This window comes from Monocercomonoides exilis (genome assembly GCF_001643675.1).
Source record: "Monocercomonoides exilis strain PA203 chromosome Unknown scaffold37-1059404, whole genome shotgun sequence".
NCBI lineage: Eukaryota > Preaxostyla > Oxymonadida > Polymastigidae > Monocercomonoides > Monocercomonoides exilis.
The window spans coordinates 396,260-413,608 of NW_027150582.1; the positions used below are offsets into that span (position 1 = coordinate 396,260).

The window sequence follows — 17,349 nt, forward strand, 5'->3', positions numbered from 1 at the left end:
GGGACAAAATATTTGACCTCAGGCATTTTCATTGAAAAATTATGCACTTTTCATTGACCTTTCGAAATCAAAAAATGCAATAAGAATGGGTTCGTTTTTTGAAATACTTTTAAAGTCACAAAACATTTTGTTATAGCATCAATGAAGTTTGTTTTCATATATGAAAATCAAATATATTTTGAAATCTGATAAAAATTCATGAAGTTATGAGAGAAACAATTTTTCTATGCCTTGTGCAAAAAAAAAGCTAGAAAGTCCGACTTTTCACCCATTTTTTGTAAGCTTGAAACCAAAGTAATTTTTCATGTTCAACTTGTTTTTTTTTTTTTTTTTTTTTTTTTTTTTTTTTATTGATAGACATAATTATCTTGTTTTTAATAATGCTTTTTTGTAATTCACAAAAGACAATTTATTGTTTTTTGTTTAACAATTGTTTACAAAAACCTAAAAATCATTTGATTTGTTGTATTTGAAAAAAAATGACTTCAGATTATTATTATCCATGAATATGAAAAAATATTCTTTATTTTTATGCATTTGACAGGTTATATTTGAAACAAAAGATATTCCATCGCGAATAAACATTATCCAAACAGCAACTTAAACGATTAAATACATTTTTTCAATTGAAATGCATCAATAACAACAAAAATTCTTTGAGAAAAAATAATTTAATATTTCGTTACCATAACAGAATATTAATTTTTTATCAATTAATTTTTTTGATGATTTGGACGCAGTTAACTCAAAAGAAGGTTCCAAACATCGACGAAGAATTGGACTGGAAGTCGTTCCGCCATGATGTAACTCCGTTGGCGTGGAGCGTTTTGGAAAAGCGCGAAAAGTTTGTGGAGCCAATTCCGTATGTTGTGAAGAACCCGAAGGAGCAGCCAAAGCCCGAGGGATATCTGCGTTTTGTGTGTATTTCAGACACGCACGGGAGGCACGGGCACATCAGCGGAGGCCTGCCGGAGGGAGATGTGCTTCTTCACAGTGGGGATTTCACGATGACAGGGCAAGACCGAGAGAACGACAGTTTTGCAGAGTTCATGAGAAGTGTCCCGTTTAAGCACAAGGTTGTGATTGCGGGAAATCACGACATCTCGATGGAGCCAGGGTTTTATGAGCGGTCGTGGAAGAGATTTGGGCACAAAAAGCAGCTTGTGCCTTCGGAGGAAATTGCGAAGCTGGAAGGGTGCTGCACGTACTTGCACGACAAGGAGACATGCATCGAAGGGATCCGGATATATGGGTCACCGTATCAGGCGTGGTTTTATGATTGGGCGTTCAACTTGGCTCGTGGAGAAGAGTGCAAAAAGAAGTGGGAGACAGTTCCAGCAGGGATTGACATCCTCATCACGCATGGCCCGCCGATGGGCAGAGGCGACACGATTCCATCAGGCACGCATGAAGGGGATGTGGATCTGCTGGAGGAGATTCGGACGCGGATCCACCCGAAAGTGCATGTATTTGGGCACTTCCACGACGGCTACGGAATCAGCTTCGATGGAGAGACAGTCTACATCAACCCTTCGAGCGTAGATGAAGATTACAAGCCGACAAACCCGCCAATTGTGTTTGACTATCCGATTCCATCGTCTTCGTCTGCGCCCACATCAAAATCATCATCATCAACGATTTCTTCGAATGCTTCTTCCGAGTCCAGTCCAGATCAAACTAAAATGAAATCTGACAACTAAATTGCGTCAGCTCCTATTGGGCAACAACATCGTATCTGCTTCAAAAGAAAAGAAAGAAAGAAAGAAAAAGCTGAAGTTTTTGCGTTTCAAGGATTGTTTGTTGAAATTGTTTTGAGTTCAGGAAAATGAAATCTTTTTGCGTTGTGGCACAAAGATTCCTTCATTTTTAATGGTTGAACTTATTTTGTTTATTTTCTGAGAGAAAGTGAAAAGCTTCGAGTCTTTTACACATTTTTTCTTTTTTCACTTGATGTTGAATCTGATGGATTATTTTTTGTGAATAAAATAGACTGGTTTTTGATTGCATTTTAAAAAAATTTTTGCAAATTAGTTCTCGCAAAATCAACATGAATGCCCATTTATTTTTGAAGAGTTTCGTTGTCAGGCGAAGGAACAATGTTCAAAATCTTTGGACAATTTGAAAAATGTATCTTCATCAAAAATCTTCGTTACAAATTTTAGAGAAATGAATAAACTCTAAATGTGTAATGTGCCTAACTTTTTTCTGGTCAATTGAAAGATAAAGTTTTCTCTGTTGGCACCATAACATAAATAATTCAATCAAAGAAAAACGATTTATCGAAGATTCCGAGGCTAAAAAGACAAAAAAATAATTCACATGTAATTAAAGAAGCATTTTTTGTTCTTGTTTGCTTATAATGAAGGGTTTGCAAAAGTTGCAAGCGGAGAAACACAAAGAATAATTATCTGATGTTTTTTTGCAGCATATCGAATCAAAAGGAGCAAATAAATAATTTTAAAAGAAAAGACATTATGAAGTTTATTAAAAAATAAAAAAATACTTCTTCTTCAAGCATTTTTTGAGCAAATGATGCGAAAAGCCTCATTTTAGGGAATTTTTGGAATGAGAATGCTTGCACTCCATCACCTTCATACGACTCATCTCTAGTAATGAATGTTGTGTGTGCTTTTCGAAAATGTTATCGATTGTTCGAATTTTATTTATTTAATTTATTTTCTGTCAAAATGCAAATACATTCACACTTTATTGGGAGATTGAAGCAAAAATGGTTTGAACAATCGATATTTATTTCTGTGTGACTGCCATTTCTTATGGCTTTTGCAAGGGGTAAAAAAGGTGGATTTTTTATTTTTTTGAATTTTCTTTTTATTTTTGTTTATCTTGATTGTTCAAAAATTGCAAAGAATTCCACTCTAATTGATACATTTGCCTTATTTTGCAGAGAAACAGGTATTATTCATTTTTTTAAATATACATTTGGATTAACAAAGATTTTCATTTATTTTAATTATTTTTTTTTTTTTTTTGATTGCTTCAATTTATTAACAAAGGGTATTCAGGAATTCAAATCAAAATATTATATCTCACAGGATCAGTCAAACAAATTGCTTCCAAAGTTGTCCTGCACTTTTTGCCTTCAAGAAAAATGTGGCATCCTTATGCTTTTCGATGTTCTATTTTGTTTTGTGTATTTTTTTCCTTTTTCAATTCGTTTGGATTCAAGGGACAAAATAATTCGAATTTTACTGAAATAAGCAGGAAGGAATACAATCCATCGAAATTGAACGATGATGAAAAGAATAATTTATTTGAAAATGATTATGAAGGAAATTTGAAGAATGATTCTGTGGAAATTCAACAGAGGAAAAATGATTCTCTGGAAAAAGCAATAATTTCGTCAAAGCTTGAGTCTTGCATTATGTTGGCAAATTCATCGATCTATTTTCACACGATAGCAATAAGAACACATTTCAGTGGAATGCCAGCACTTAATGCCGAAAGGTCGATTCTTTTTCTTTCGAATTGCCTGTTGGAAATGTTCGACAAAGGTTGTTATTCGCCAATCTGCTGTGGCCAAAGTGGAGTTGCAATGAACAACATTTCGGCAATTAATAATGGAAATTGCAATGCGTTCCCATGTCTTGTGTCAACAACAACAGCCCAAGAAAAAAGAAAAATTGATGTTGGATTTGTTGAAATGGCTTCTTCAATCTTTTCAGACATTGTGGTGTACTCCACCTCTCCATTTGTGGGAAGCGAACTATTTTCACAAGTTGATGTTCGCATGTGCGAATTCATGAATATTACAGCGCGACAAAAGCCAGCATTTGCAGCAAAAAGTGTATTAAAGCAAACTTTGCAGAAAAACGTTGTTTCTGGATGTTTTTTAAGCAATTGTGCCAACACGTTCGATGGAGTGATTGTCGGAGCGGAAAGGGGAAGCGGATTTGTTTCGATGAACACCACCTTTACTGAAACCAAGAACTCATATAAAGATCAGCCTTTTACAAGTCCTTTGCCATTATTTATATCGGGAGATATTGTGTTTGTTGGATGCACATTCACCAACTGCTCTTCTTCAGATCGGAATGGAGGAGCAATCTCGTGGCAGGATCAGCCAATCTGAATGTTACAGAATGTTCATTTTCAGGTTGCAGCACAAGGAACGACAAAAACACATACACAAGAGGAGGAGCCATATATCAAAATAACCAATTTGTTGGTATCATTGTGAATACAAATTTTTCGAAGTGTTACGTTAATTTGACATCCCAGTCATATGGTGGGGCAATATGTTTGGCAAGTGGTTTGTTTAACATTTATGGAAGCATATTTTCGAATTGCAACACAGACAGATATTGCGGAGCATTTAATTGCGAAGATGGAATACTGCAATTATTTTCAAGTTCATTTTCAAATTGTGAATCAATTGGCTATGGTGGATCTATTCACACACACAATTTAAAAGAAAAATCTTTTGCCACAGATTGCAGCTTAACCAATTCTCACACTGAAAGCCATTCAGGTGCAATATCGCAATCAATTCTGTTGGGTAAATCAATTTTGCTTATTCAATATTGTTTTTTTGAAAACAATTCTGCTGCTTCAAACGATGGCCATGATATTCATTACTGGAATACAGATTACTTAAAAGCGACTCCCGATTGCATAAAATATTCCTTTTCACTTTCAAATAAAAACAACAGAGTCACAACAAATGTTGACAAAAGTGAATGGCTTCCAGACCCCAATGCAAGTCCAGATCCAATCCTTGTGAATACAGCGAAGTCTGGAGGAGACCACAACGACTGTGGAGGAACCGATGATGAATGCCGAACAATTGGATTTGCAATGAATCAGTGGGTAAGTTTCAAGCACCATTCAATAAGATTGGTGAGCGAACGCTTTGACGAAACAAAAATAGAAGTGGGCGGAAGAAGTGTTTTGCTGAAGAAGAGCGATGGATTGGACAGAGTGAACATTTCGAGTCACGCAGAATCCGGGTCATTGTTTCTCGTTGAATATGGATCACTTGAGATGGAATTATTTTCTCTCATTCACAGCGCAAGCATTTCCAACAATTCATTTCTTTTTCAGGTGACTGGAATGTTTGGATTTGTGCATCTGGATAAATGTGTGATCACAAGTGATGTGCCTGATGGTATTTTCAACAGGCCTTTTCTAAGTGCTGACGAAGGCAGAATCTCTCTCGATGATTGTGAAGTCAAGAACATTGTCTTTTCAGACTGCTGCCTTTTGTCGACGAGCAACTGTGGAGAGATATGCGTCCATGGGGGAAACATCACAGAGATTGTGAGAAAAGAAGGCGATGGAGCCTTGATATCGAAAGTATTCAAAGGAGAGGAGCGCCTTGAATGGAAAAACACAACAGTTAGTGGCTGCAGATGCTTGAATGGAAATGGAGGGATGGCTGCCTTGTCACTTGCTGAGGGAGGTCAATTGTCGATTGGGAAAGAAGGGTTGACAACAGCAATGAGAAACTGTGTGGCTAATGATGGAGAAGGAAATGTGCAAAATGGCCAAGGGAGAGGAGGATGCATCTATCTGAAGCTGACAAATGCAGCAGATGATTTTGTGATTTCGAATCCAGGGTTTGAGAATAATGATGCGCTGTTTGGGAAAGATGTATATGTGTATTCTCCAAATCTGAAGGCAAGTGTCACAAGAGAAAGAATTGCATATTACTCCTCATTATTCACTGTTGACGAAGCAATGGGCACAGATGAAGGAACACCAAAGGTGGTCATCCCGCTTGTTTATTGCCTGAGAGAAAGAGGAGAAAGAATAAATGTTGGAAGCGACGGAGTGGATGTTGGAGTGTGTGGCTTTGAAGACTATCCGTGCAAAACAATGCGGTATTCTCTCGCTCAACAGGAAAAAGTGCACAAATTGACAATTGCTTCATCGTATTCCCTTTTGGAGTGTTTGAGTTTGAGGGGAGATGAAGAATACAGCATCAGTGGAGTGAGTGGAAAATCAGAAATAAGTGTTGTTGGAAATGGGAGCGAGCAGAGTGGAGTGATTGAGGTGATGTGTGATGTTTGCATAAGTCTTGTGAGCTTGTCTTTGGAGGCATGGCTGCAATCGTCGCAAACAGCAGTGTTTGTTGTGGGAGAGGAAGTTGAAGGAAGCCTGCAGATATCATCGTCACTTGTGAAGGGAAGCAGTTCAGTTTCGGAGATTGGATACTCTCTTGTTGTTGTGAAGAATGGGAAAGTTGAATTGAGTGATATGGAAGTCGGCAGCCTAGCATTCAAGGAACCCATGATCATCTGCGCTCAAATGGGTACAAAAGTCAAAGCAGAAAATCTTGTTTGCACCGATGTATTGAGCGCAGAATCTGGTCTGATAAAGGCAGAAAGTGATTCGGAATTGCTGATAAGTGTCTCGAAGTTTGAAAGCACAGGAAGGAACAAAGGGTCTGTAATCAACATCAACAAGGCGAGAAACAGCATTGTCAATCGAACCATTTTCAGTGGATGCTTGCTTTCAAGTGGAGACGGAGGAGCGATTCAGGGTGTTATTGGGCAAGGCCAGAAACTCGAGGTTGAAGGAGGAGAGATGAATGTGGTATGTGAGAAGGGAAATGGAGGAGGAATGAAAATAGGGATGGAAAAAGATTCTATCTTTTATATTGGAATCGAAGGATTGACAAAGTTGAAAGAATGTCAAGCTGGAATGATTGGAGACCAGGGAGGATATGGAGGAGGGATATTTCTGGATTGTGTGAAGTCCACAGGCAACTTTCGGCTGAAAAATGTTGAATTTGCAGGGTGTATTGCAAACAAATGTGGGAAAAACATGTTTGTGAAGACAGAAAAAATGGGGAATGTGATTGACAGCGCAAGGATTGGATTTGGGCCAGATCTTTTGAAAGAAGATGAGATTGTTGGAACAGAGAAAGAAGATGAAGGGTATGTGATTCCACTTGTGTTATTCTTGCGAGAGGATGTTTCAGAAGTTGCAGTTGGTGGGGCGAATAAAAAAGATTTTTCACGATGCGGGTATACAGGGTATCCATGTGAAACAGTTCAGTATGGGATTGCACAATGGAAAAAGGCAAGTGGAATAAGCTTGAAAGTTAGCGAATCTGGAATTCTTGGATCAGAACTGTCATTGTCGAGTGGATCGAGCACATTCAGAGGAGCTGCGTTGGAGGCGAGGATGGATGTGTATGAAAACATAACAGTGAATCAGAATGCGATGATTGAAGTGAGTTCGAATTGTTTGTTTGAGTCTCTTTTTTTGGTTGTTCCAGAGAGTCTGAATGGAAGAGAATGGCTGATGAAGATTAGTGCTGAAACACTGAACCTCACCAACTGCCAATATTCAGTGAGATCTGCATCCTTTGTGAGTGTTGGGCTTGTGCTTTGTGTTGGAGGAAGGATGGAGATAAATGGGTTGAGTGTGAATGAAGTGGAGTTTCGATTGCATCCATTGATGAGGATTGAAGAAGAAGCAGTATGCAACATGAATGAAAGTATTTTGATTGGAGTTATTACGAATGGAGAAGTGAGTGTAATTGAATTACATTCATCAGGGATTCTGACATTGGCAAAAACGACAATGAGTGGAAAGAAAGATAGAGCGTCAGGAGGGGGGATGATCTGCGATGTGAATGGAAAGACATTGACTGTTGAGGATTGTTCGTTTTGTGGCGTTTGTGTGAGCATGCAGAATGGAAGTGCCCTGAATGGAAATATTGGTGATGAAAACAGTGTTGTTGCGAGAAACAGCACTTTTGATGATTGCTCGGCAAATGATGGGTGCGGTGGAGGAATTATGGTGACTTTGAGTGGAGAAGGAATGCTGCGAATTGGGGAGGAAGGGGAAAGAATGGATGTTAAGAAGTGTAATGCTCGCGATTTGAGCGAAGAAAAAGAAGGAAGAGGATATGGGGGAGGAGTTTTTGTGAGAATTGTGGAAGAAGCATATGATGTGATCTTGCGGAGTATTTCATTTGGCCTGGGAGAAGAAAGAAATGGTGCAAACAATGGAGGGAATAATATTTTTGTGGAAGCGAATGAGCTGAAGAAGATTACAACAGACACTGTGTTCAATTTTTCGTTTGCCAAGAGCGAAGAAGAAATGCCAAATTTGAAGGATATGATGGGCTTTGAAAGTGGAAACAAGTCGCAAGCAATTCCGTTGGTGCTGCTGTTTCGGAACTTTTCGAGTCCTGCATTTGTTGGAAATGATGGAATTAATGGAAAATTGTGTGGGTTTTCAGATTATCCGTGTGCAGATGTGTTGTTTGCTGGAAAAACAATTTTTGGCCAAGGCAGCGCAATAATACGATTGCTTCCGCAATATGAAATCACGAACCAGCTGAAAATTGAAGAGCAAGAAATGAAGATCAATACGGAAGAGATTGGGGTGGAGGTTGTGATTGCGAGCAAAGGGAGTATCAATGGAGAAGGATTTATTGAAACGCGTTCAGCAACGACATTTGGGAAAATGATGTTTAGTGTTCCATCCTCGATGCCAGACAGCAAGAGTGCGCTGTTTGTGTGTTTCAGTTCATCACTTGTGATGAATAATGTTTCGTTCATAGCCAGAACGAACGTTGTCAGTTTCTCGCTTGTGAAAGTTGTTGGAGGAGAATCCAGTTTGGTTGGAGTGAAAATGAGGGATGTGAAATTCAGCACAAATAGCTTTTTGGTGATTCAGGGAAATGGGGCAAGTGCTCTGCTAAATGGAATGGAATTAGAGGGTGTGCATGGAGAAGATGTTTGTGGGCTTATCCATGTGAATTCTGGAGGTTCAGTCAGTATTGTGAATTCGAGTGAAAAAGGAGCAGACATGAAGAATGGAGCAGTGCTGTATTTTGATGGTTCGTGTGGAATTCAGCTGCAGAACAACAGTGTGACTGCAGTGAGCAGAGAGGTTGGGAGTGGAGGAGGAGTTGTGGGAAGGGCTGGGGAAGGGAAAGTGGCTGAGATGAAGGAATGTGCATTTGAGACAATTGTCTGTGCTGAAGAAGGAGCAAAAGGTGGAGGATTGGTGGTGCATCTGGAGAAAGGAGGAATGCTGAAGTTTGAAGGAAACAGTGTGAAATTCAATGAGGTGAGTGAATCAGGAGGATATGGTGGAGGAATGTTTTTGGAGTTTGAAGATACTGATTTGAGCTATTCGATGCAAAAGAACAGATTTGGTGAGAACAAAGCATTGCTGGGAAGGGATGTGTATGTTGTGTGTGAGGATGTGAGGAGGATGCTGAATGAAATTCTTTGGGAGGGATCGGTGAATGAAGAAGATGAGAGAGAACGATTTTGGGTGTATGATGGTTCAGTTTCCCCAGCGATAAATGTGTCGATACTGGTGATACTGTTTCCTGAATCTCCAAAGATAATGTTTGTGGATGGAGCAAAAGTGAACAAAAAGGAGTGTGGGTTCGAAGAAACACCATGCAAGGATGTTGGATATGCCTTCTCATTGATGAATGACTCGCATTCGACAATCAGGGTGATTGGAAACACAACATTGGATGCAGATATCGCAAGGAATTCATCGTTGGCAATTCAGGGAAGAGGCCTCACAAAGCCGGTTATTGGAGTTGGAGGAGGCGGTCATATAACATTGGTCAGCAGCCCCATTTTCTTGAGCATACGGAGCTTGGCATTTGAGCTTCCAGCAACTCCCACAACAGCCGGTTATGAAGAGCTTCTGAAAATAGAAGGAGGGCAGTGTCTGATAAGTGAATGTGCGTTTGGGGTTGAGAATGGAATGGAGAGCGGGATTGAAATGGAAAGTTGTGTTTGGATTGTGAAAGAAACAGATGGAAAGCTGGAAATGAAGTCAGTGAGTGTTGTTGGGATTGGCTTTCAAATGGGAAAGGGAATTGCTGATGTGGAAAGAGGAGTGATCAGTTTTTCTGAAATGGCAATCAAAGGTGTTTCGACGGAAGGAAAGAGTTTGATATGCGGAGGAGAAGGAGCAGAAATAGTTTGGAGCAATGTTAGAGCAAGTGGGTGCAGCATTGAAAATGGTCATTTGTTGGAAGCGAAAAAGACAAGAAATGTGGAAATAGCGAATGAAAGCTGTTTTGAAGGGTGGGGAGTGAGTGTGGCGAATGGAGGAATGATGTGGTGTGAACTGGGAGGAGAAGATAAGTTGTTGATGAAAAATTCCACAGTGAGGAATTGGAATGTTGATGGTGAAGATGGGAGAGGAGGAGGAGTGTGTCTTCACATCGGAAACGATTCGACTGACAACTTCGTGTTTGAAGATTTGTTGTTTTCAGAGAATAGTGCACGAGAAGGGAAGGACATGTTTGTGTTCTGCAAGGCATTGAACATAAGTGTGTCTCCCATTCGATTTTGTTTTGTGGCAGAAAATGAAGAAGAAGGAAATAGTGTTGATTTGTGGGGAAGTGATGAATCATATTATTTTGAGCCAGTCAATTTGAGGTTGTTTCTGGTTCAGCTGCATTCAGAATGTGTATATTTGTCAGTTGAAGGATATGATGTAATTGGATGTGGGTTGGAAAAGCATGCATGTCAAACACTATGGCGGGGTGTCCAGAACATAAAATCCGGAGAGGATAACTCAGAGATTGTTATTTTGGAGAAGGCTTGTGTTAAAGATGGGAGTGATGCGTCAGAAATTAGAATTCGGTCAGCACAAGATGAGGTTCATTCTTCTTTGCTGTTTGAAGAAAAAGGTGAATTCAATGGGGATGGGGCTATTGTGAACAGCAAGAAATCAGAGTTTGTCTTTGTCGACTTTATATTTCCGCATTCACTGAGAAATGAAGTGAAAGCACTTATTTTGTCTGAATCCACAAATGGTGATATGAAGATGAGCAGTTGCATATTTGAATGTTCTCAACAAGAGACTGTAGGGTTTGTCGTGTTGGAAATGGATGGAGGAGAAGTCACTTTGGACTGGTGTTGTTTCAAAGGGCAGATGGTTTTTGGTTCTCAACCACTGAAATTGACTGGAACAGTGAGTATGAATAATTGCTCATTTCAGGCAGTGGCTTCAGCACAAAATGGAAAAGGGGGATTGGCAAATGTTATTCTTGAAAATGAAGCAGGACTGCAAGTCAAGAACTGCACAATTCAAAAATGTGAATGCTTAACTGAAGGAAGCAGAGGAGGCGGATTGTTCATTGATTGCAAGAAGTCCAAAATTGCCGGATCTATCTTGTTCAGTACTGTTGTCTTTGAAGGGAACAAGGCAGATGTTGGAGAAAATCTGTTTGCTGAGTCGTTTGATCTGAACAGCACCGTGTCAGCAGACACTTTTGATTTTGACTTTGAATCACTGAAGAGCAATGCAAATGGGTTTGTTGGAAGTGACAAGGTGTTCAATGAAACAGATTTGTTCAGATTTGTTGTGGGATACAGAAGCGAAAGGATATATGTGTCAGATGAAGGGCATGATGTGGCTCGATGTGGTTCAGCTGAAGATCCTTGTCAGAGTTGGTGGAAAGGTGTTAGGCAGATGAGCGAAGGGACAGATAAGCGTTGGATATTTATTTTGGGGAAAGTTGAGCTGAATGAGGTGTTTGAGATGACTGATTGCTCGATCGAAGCATGGGATCCTGTGGAAGACGAGGTATCGAAGGTGAAAATGGTGATTGAAAACGAAGTGAATGAGAGCAGAAAAGCATGCCTTTGGAGCAAAAGCACAGCAAGGATTGCTCGAGTCGAGTTTGAAATGGAAGGGGAATATGACAATGAAGAAAAGGCAGTGATTTTGAGTGAGAATGGGAACTTGAGTCTGGTAAACTGTTCAATTGAAGGATTGGCAGAAAAGAGGATTCACATGCTTGTGTCATTTATCTGTGTGAGAGAAGGAGTCCTGGAGATTACGAATTTTGATGCTTCGAATTTGAATTGTGAGAGAAGTCTTCTTGTTGTTTCAGAGGGATGTGAAGGCAGGATTGAGGAGCTTGTAATAAAAGGATTGAGTCTGAACGAAGGAAGTGTGATTGAAGTTGAGGGAGCAAGCAGGAGCAATCATGAGCAAGCAAAATCAATGAAAAGCAGTCCAACCATTTTGCTGGAGAAATGCCATGTGAAAGATGTGAAGAAAGATGTGGGAGGGGCATGTGTGATTGATTCGAGTGCAAATAAGGAAAGTTTGAAGCTTGTGGTGAACAGAAGCGCATTTGATGAATGCAGAAGCTCAAACAGTGAAGAAGGCGGAGCCATTCTGTTTGTGTTGAAGAGGGAGGGAAGTCTGAGAATTGAAGAGAGCACGCTGAGCCAGTGTGGGTGCTCGACAGCCAAAGGCAGAGGAGGAGGGATTTATGTGGATGCAGCTGTTTCTGGGGATCTGAACATGCAATTTGTGAAGGATGGATTTGATTCCAATGTTGCGCGTGTTGGGAGGGATTTGTTTGTGAAGTGTGTGGATATCAAAAAGCAGATCAATGAAACACAGTTCAATCTGGATCTGAGAGAAGGATTATACAACAGATACAATGCGATATATGGAGTGGATGAGACAGAGTTTGTGGATGAGCCGATAAATCTGATCGAGTTCATTGTCACATATCAAAATGATGTTATTTTTGTCATGTCAAACATCTCCAAAGGCAGCGAGGACTCGAAGAACTGTGGCACGCAAAAGCAGCCATGTGCCACATTGGAGTATGGACTGCAGCATTTGTCATATGAGTTCAACAGCCAGCTTGTGATTATCGAAGAAGGGAAAATATCGGCTGAGCTGGAGTTATGCAATGTTACCATTTCATCCCGTTCAGAGCAGCATGCCAAAATCGGAGTTTCATCAGGAGTTCATGAATCAGCCGAGAGCCTATTGAGCTGCACCGACAAAGTGCTTTTGACTCATCTGTTTGTTTTATTTGAGAGTTCGTTTGCGATGACTCATGGTTCATTTCTTCGAAGTGAAGCAGGAGTGGTTCAGATTGTTTCATGTTCATTTTCATGTGAAGAAACAACAAGAAATGATGAATCAGATTTGTTGTTAATTCTGCTGTTGGTCACTGGGAATGGAAGCTTATCAATGGAAGAAGTGAACATTACTCGTTTTTCGGCTGTCAGTCAATTTATTGTTGTGGAATCAAATGCTTGCTTGAAATGTTCATCTATTTCTGTTCAGGATGTGAGTTGCAGAAATGGAGTGATGCATCTGGGCAGTCATGGAAAAGTGACTCTTGAAAAAATGGAAATGAGCAATGTTGTGACCAACGAAGGATCTGGCATTCAAGTGCATTCAAGTGATGCGAATAGAAATGGAGATGAGGAAGAAAGAAATGAGATAGAGATAAGCCAATTGATGAGCAAGAATATTAGCGTCCCATTGACTTCCTCAGTCATCGCCTGTGATAGGTTGAAAGACAGCTTTGTGAAGATTGAGAACAGCTCGTTTGTGTCATATTCATCGTCTGCTGAAAGAGGAAGTTTGGTGATGATGAGTGCCTGCCGAAATGTGTCAATGAATTTGTGCAGGTTTGGAGTGAATAGACAAGCGTTAGATGTAATAGTGAATGATGAAGGAGAAGATATATGTGAATGGGATGGATCGCTTGTTGATATGAAGGGCACAGTTACAAGCATGAAAGACACAACCATTGAGAATTCAAGTGAAGGAGGTTTGTCTATTTCAGGAGGGCAGGTTGTGATTGAAGAAGGAAGGTTCATGAACAACAATCCAATGATAGGGAAATATCCATCGATTCGAAGGAACATTGTTTGCAGCGACGATGCGACAGTGAATGTTGTGAGCCTGAAGGGCGGAGATGGAGCGAAAGAAAACAGCTCGTTGTGGATGCTGAACAAGGGGTGCGAGGTGGAAGGGATGCTGGAAGGGCTGAAGTCTGTGCTATTTATTCCAGTTCTGGATTCTGTGAGCATGGCAGAGGAAGGGGCTGTGATGCGTCTGAGCTTCCGAGGGGCGCTTTTCATTCCGTGCAAGCTGGGGTTTGAGATAGTGACAAGAATGGGAAGCACAAAACTGATTGAGAAGTGGGAGTTTTCTGAGGGTGATTTTGCATCAGAAACAGAAGTGCACTCGTCGATTTCGTCTGCGATGATCACTTCTTCACCCGACGAGTCGGAAGTGGCAGCAGCAATCATATTTGGAGAAAAGAATGCAGAAACAAATCTGTTCGTTCTGAAGAACAGAAGTGAACCCCAAACAAGGGGAGATGAAAAACTTGTTGAAGGAGGAAAAGAAGGAAAATTCTCATGGGCTGTTATTATTGCCATGATATTTATTGTTCTGTTTTTGATTGTTCTTATTGTTGCAGTTGCATTTATTGTTCGTTGGAAAAAGCAAAAGAGACGAACAGAAGAATTGGAAATTATAGTTGAAGACACAGTGAAGAAGGATCCGAAGGCATTTGAGATGGTGACGATGGAGATGTCACCTGAGGAGCAATGGAGGAGAGCTGAGAGAGAGGCAGAGAAAAAGAACTATGAGAGGATCAAGAAAAGAGTGTATGAGAAAAGCTTGGGACACTCGGAGTCATCGGAGCATTTACTGAGTGAGAGTGGATCGACTGAATACATTTTGGGAAGAGATTCAGACAAGATCCCTCAATGGATGTTGGAGAAGGAGGATGAGGAAGAGACAAGAAAGCGAACTCCTTCACCATCCATTTCATCCACTTCAACTACAGATACAGACTCCACATTTGTAAGGGGCGAGGATCTGTGCCCAACAACCTCGTCGATGTCGAATCTGGTGGATGCGATGGCCTGCTCATCTCCACATGAGAAGCTGATTGTGGATCTGAGGGATTCATTATTCATGTTGCTTCATGGAAGGAACGAGAAGAAAGAGATGGCGATAGGCACACTGGAGGAGCGGGAGGTGACAGCAGCTCAGATCATGTTCTGGGTGGCGAACGGGGTGCTTCATTGAAAAAGAAAATGTGAATCTCACTTCCTTCTCTTCTATTTACGAGAGATCATCACTTAAGGGTCAGTCACCCAACTGATCTGAAATGCAAAATAGTAATAGATTACAACGGTGATGTGAAATAGCTAAAAAGGATAGAAACATTAAAAAACATAACAATGTTATGGCGCTCATTACATATCACGCCTGAAGAAGAAGGAAGATGGGTCATTAACAGAATCTGTTTATAATAAGGGTGGGAGTGTATCGAGGCGGGAAGAAGAGAAGGAAGTGAGATTCACATTTTCTTTTTCAATCAAAGCGCAAGCACTTTGATTTAAAAGAAAACATTCTCTCACTTCCTTCTCTTCTATTTACGAGAGAGTTCCATAATTGGGAGAATACTCTGCTGTTGTTATTATTTGATTGACCTCTTATTTGTCATCCCTCAGCAATTGTTCGAGTTGCTCACGTTTGGCTTGCGCTCTGGTTTTAATTGTTATCTCAATTGTTTTCTTCTGGACAACTTCTCCAACTAGTCTTTTCTCACGAAAATTCCTTCTTTCATACTCTTTATGACTGTTCTCGTCTGGCTCCTCCACGTAGTCTGGCTTTGATGGTTCTTCTTCGTCGTTGTAGATCGTTTGGCTTTTGTTGTCATATTGCAGATTAGGTTTTTCCAACCTGATCCTGATTCCTTTTTCGCTCTCGATGTTGTCAGACTTTGAGTTCAGACTGTAGTCCTCCTCATCTTGCTCTTCGTCAGTTGACGAAGAGTCCTCAATATCTTCTGAACTTGAATTGTCATCAAAGGTAATTTTTGGTTTGCGAAGGGTTTGCAGACTTAAAGGTGATGACTGGGTCTGGGAGGAAGTTGCATTAATAGCCGCTTGATCTGCAATCACTTTCGCACAGGATGTGGCGATATCTTTTGAAAATAGTAATTAATAATGGTATCGCTTCGTGGAGACAGCCTTGCGAACTTTGCCACTTGCGCTATTGGTAGTCCAGCCATTGTCAATGCAGATATTGAAGCATGCTTTATCGAGTAAGGACCAAAATAATTCGGTATACCTGTCTCGTGAAGGAGATTTGCAACAAGTTTTCTCAGCACTCTTGCGGAAAGTGGAATCTTTGTGCGATCGTTAATAAACAAGTGGTCAGGGTTGTCTTGAAGTTTGCTTATTCTGGACCACAATTCACACACTGCTGAGGCAGGACATATTGAAGGAGTATCTGTGAGAAACGGTATTATAATGTCTGTTCTTTCGGGTCCTGTTTTCAGCGAAGTATCCAATGCAATTGAATCTTCTCTCACTGCAGAATGTTTCAGACTGATCCGCTCGAGCTCGGTGAACCGGCAGGCGGAGAATAGCATGCAAAGACAAATTGTTTTCTTCGTGAGAGTAGTGAAGGATAAGTTCGCGTTCTCGCCTAGCCCCGATATATAATCAAGAAGTATTTTGGGGTTCCATATATCAGGCTTATTTTTTCTTCTTCCTCCTTTCCAATCTTTTAAATGATCGGAAGAGAAGCTTCATAAGCGGGTAATCTCCCAAACTTCTCTCGAATAATAATTGAGAAATGAGAGAGATGGCAGATCGTATTTTACAAAGGGATTGCTCCTTCAGCCCCTTGTTGAAAAGCTTAAGGAAAACATCGGCACATCTAACGACCCAATTGAACCAATCTCCAACAGAAAGACCATAGCCGCAGTTTGTCCACTGGTCTCCGAAATGAGCATAACTGAGTAAGTACCCATGCCACGTCGAAGGCGAAAGACTGGATTTGCACAGATCACATATATCCATTGGAAATCCTCTTGTTTGCAAAACTCCTTTGAACCAGTGTTCTCCATTGATCGCTAAGGATTCATCAGTACAACTCGAAGCTTCCCTGGTGGCAGGCAAGCATCCATCCTCTTCATCCATGGTCCCGGGGTAAGAAGTTCGCTCTGGCTCTTCCACATCCATTCTATATGGGTCGTTCTTTTCAACAACGGCTCCCATATTTGTCCCTTCCAATCGGGAAGAAGGAGAAGACCTCGAGCTCGTTCGAGAATCATTTTCCTGATTGTCGGAAGAATGAGAGGAATTGGAGGATGAGCAAGAACTGTCTCTCCTCGCCAAGGCTGCTGCAGACCGTCTTCGTTTATCGGGCTTCCTGGCCCGCACCATCTGCTCACTTTCTTGTTTTGTTTTTGTGGCGAAAGCGTCCAACGTTATGTTCAATCTCATCTTCGTTACAAGCTCCTTGTAGGATTCTTGCTTTATCTGATAGTCGCCTCCCCTTTCTAGCCTGGAAAGAGAATCGGCCCTTTCGTTTCTTTGACCGGGGATGTGTTGCGCTTTCACTTGAATCTGCATCGTGTGCGTTTGTTTCCAAATCTTCAATAGGAGTCTTCTCAAATTCGCTCCTGCCCGCCACCTGTTCAGGTTGAACACCGATGTTGAGTTGTCCGATCTGATAAGTAGTTTGTGGATGCGATTGGATAACAGAATTGGGGAGAAGTGAGTTAGAGCTGACAAAATTGCGAACATCTCCCGA

At 40.8% G+C, this 17,349-nt stretch overlaps 2 protein-coding genes across 2 annotated transcripts; both read left to right on the forward strand.

Moving 5' to 3' along the window:
* The first annotated feature begins 352 nt into the window (after positions 1-352).
* On the forward strand, positions 353-2,001 carry MONOS_11461 (putative metallophosphoesterase domain-containing protein 1). Its single transcript, XM_067863993.1, has one exon. It carries the CDS (start codon positions 726-728, stop codon positions 1,698-1,700), a length of 975 nt encoding a protein of 324 aa, XP_067723400.1. The 5' UTR covers positions 353-725; the 3' UTR covers positions 1,701-2,001.
* A 773-nt stretch (positions 2,002-2,774) lies between these two features.
* MONOS_11460 (uncharacterized protein) lies at positions 2,775-14,826 on the forward strand (the record flags this gene model as incomplete). The annotated part of the gene is made up of 3 exons (XM_067863992.1): positions 2,775-2,913; positions 3,015-4,008; positions 4,671-14,826. 3 exons carry the CDS (start codon positions 2,775-2,777, stop codon positions 14,824-14,826), a joined length of 11,289 nt encoding a protein of 3,762 aa, XP_067723401.1.
* Positions 14,827-17,349: the final 2,523 nt, after the last annotated feature.

Coding starts and splice junctions, on each gene's coding strand:
- MONOS_11461 (XM_067863993.1), top strand. CDS start 726: ATGATTTGGACGCAGTTAACTCAAAAGAAGGTTCCAAACATCGACGAA.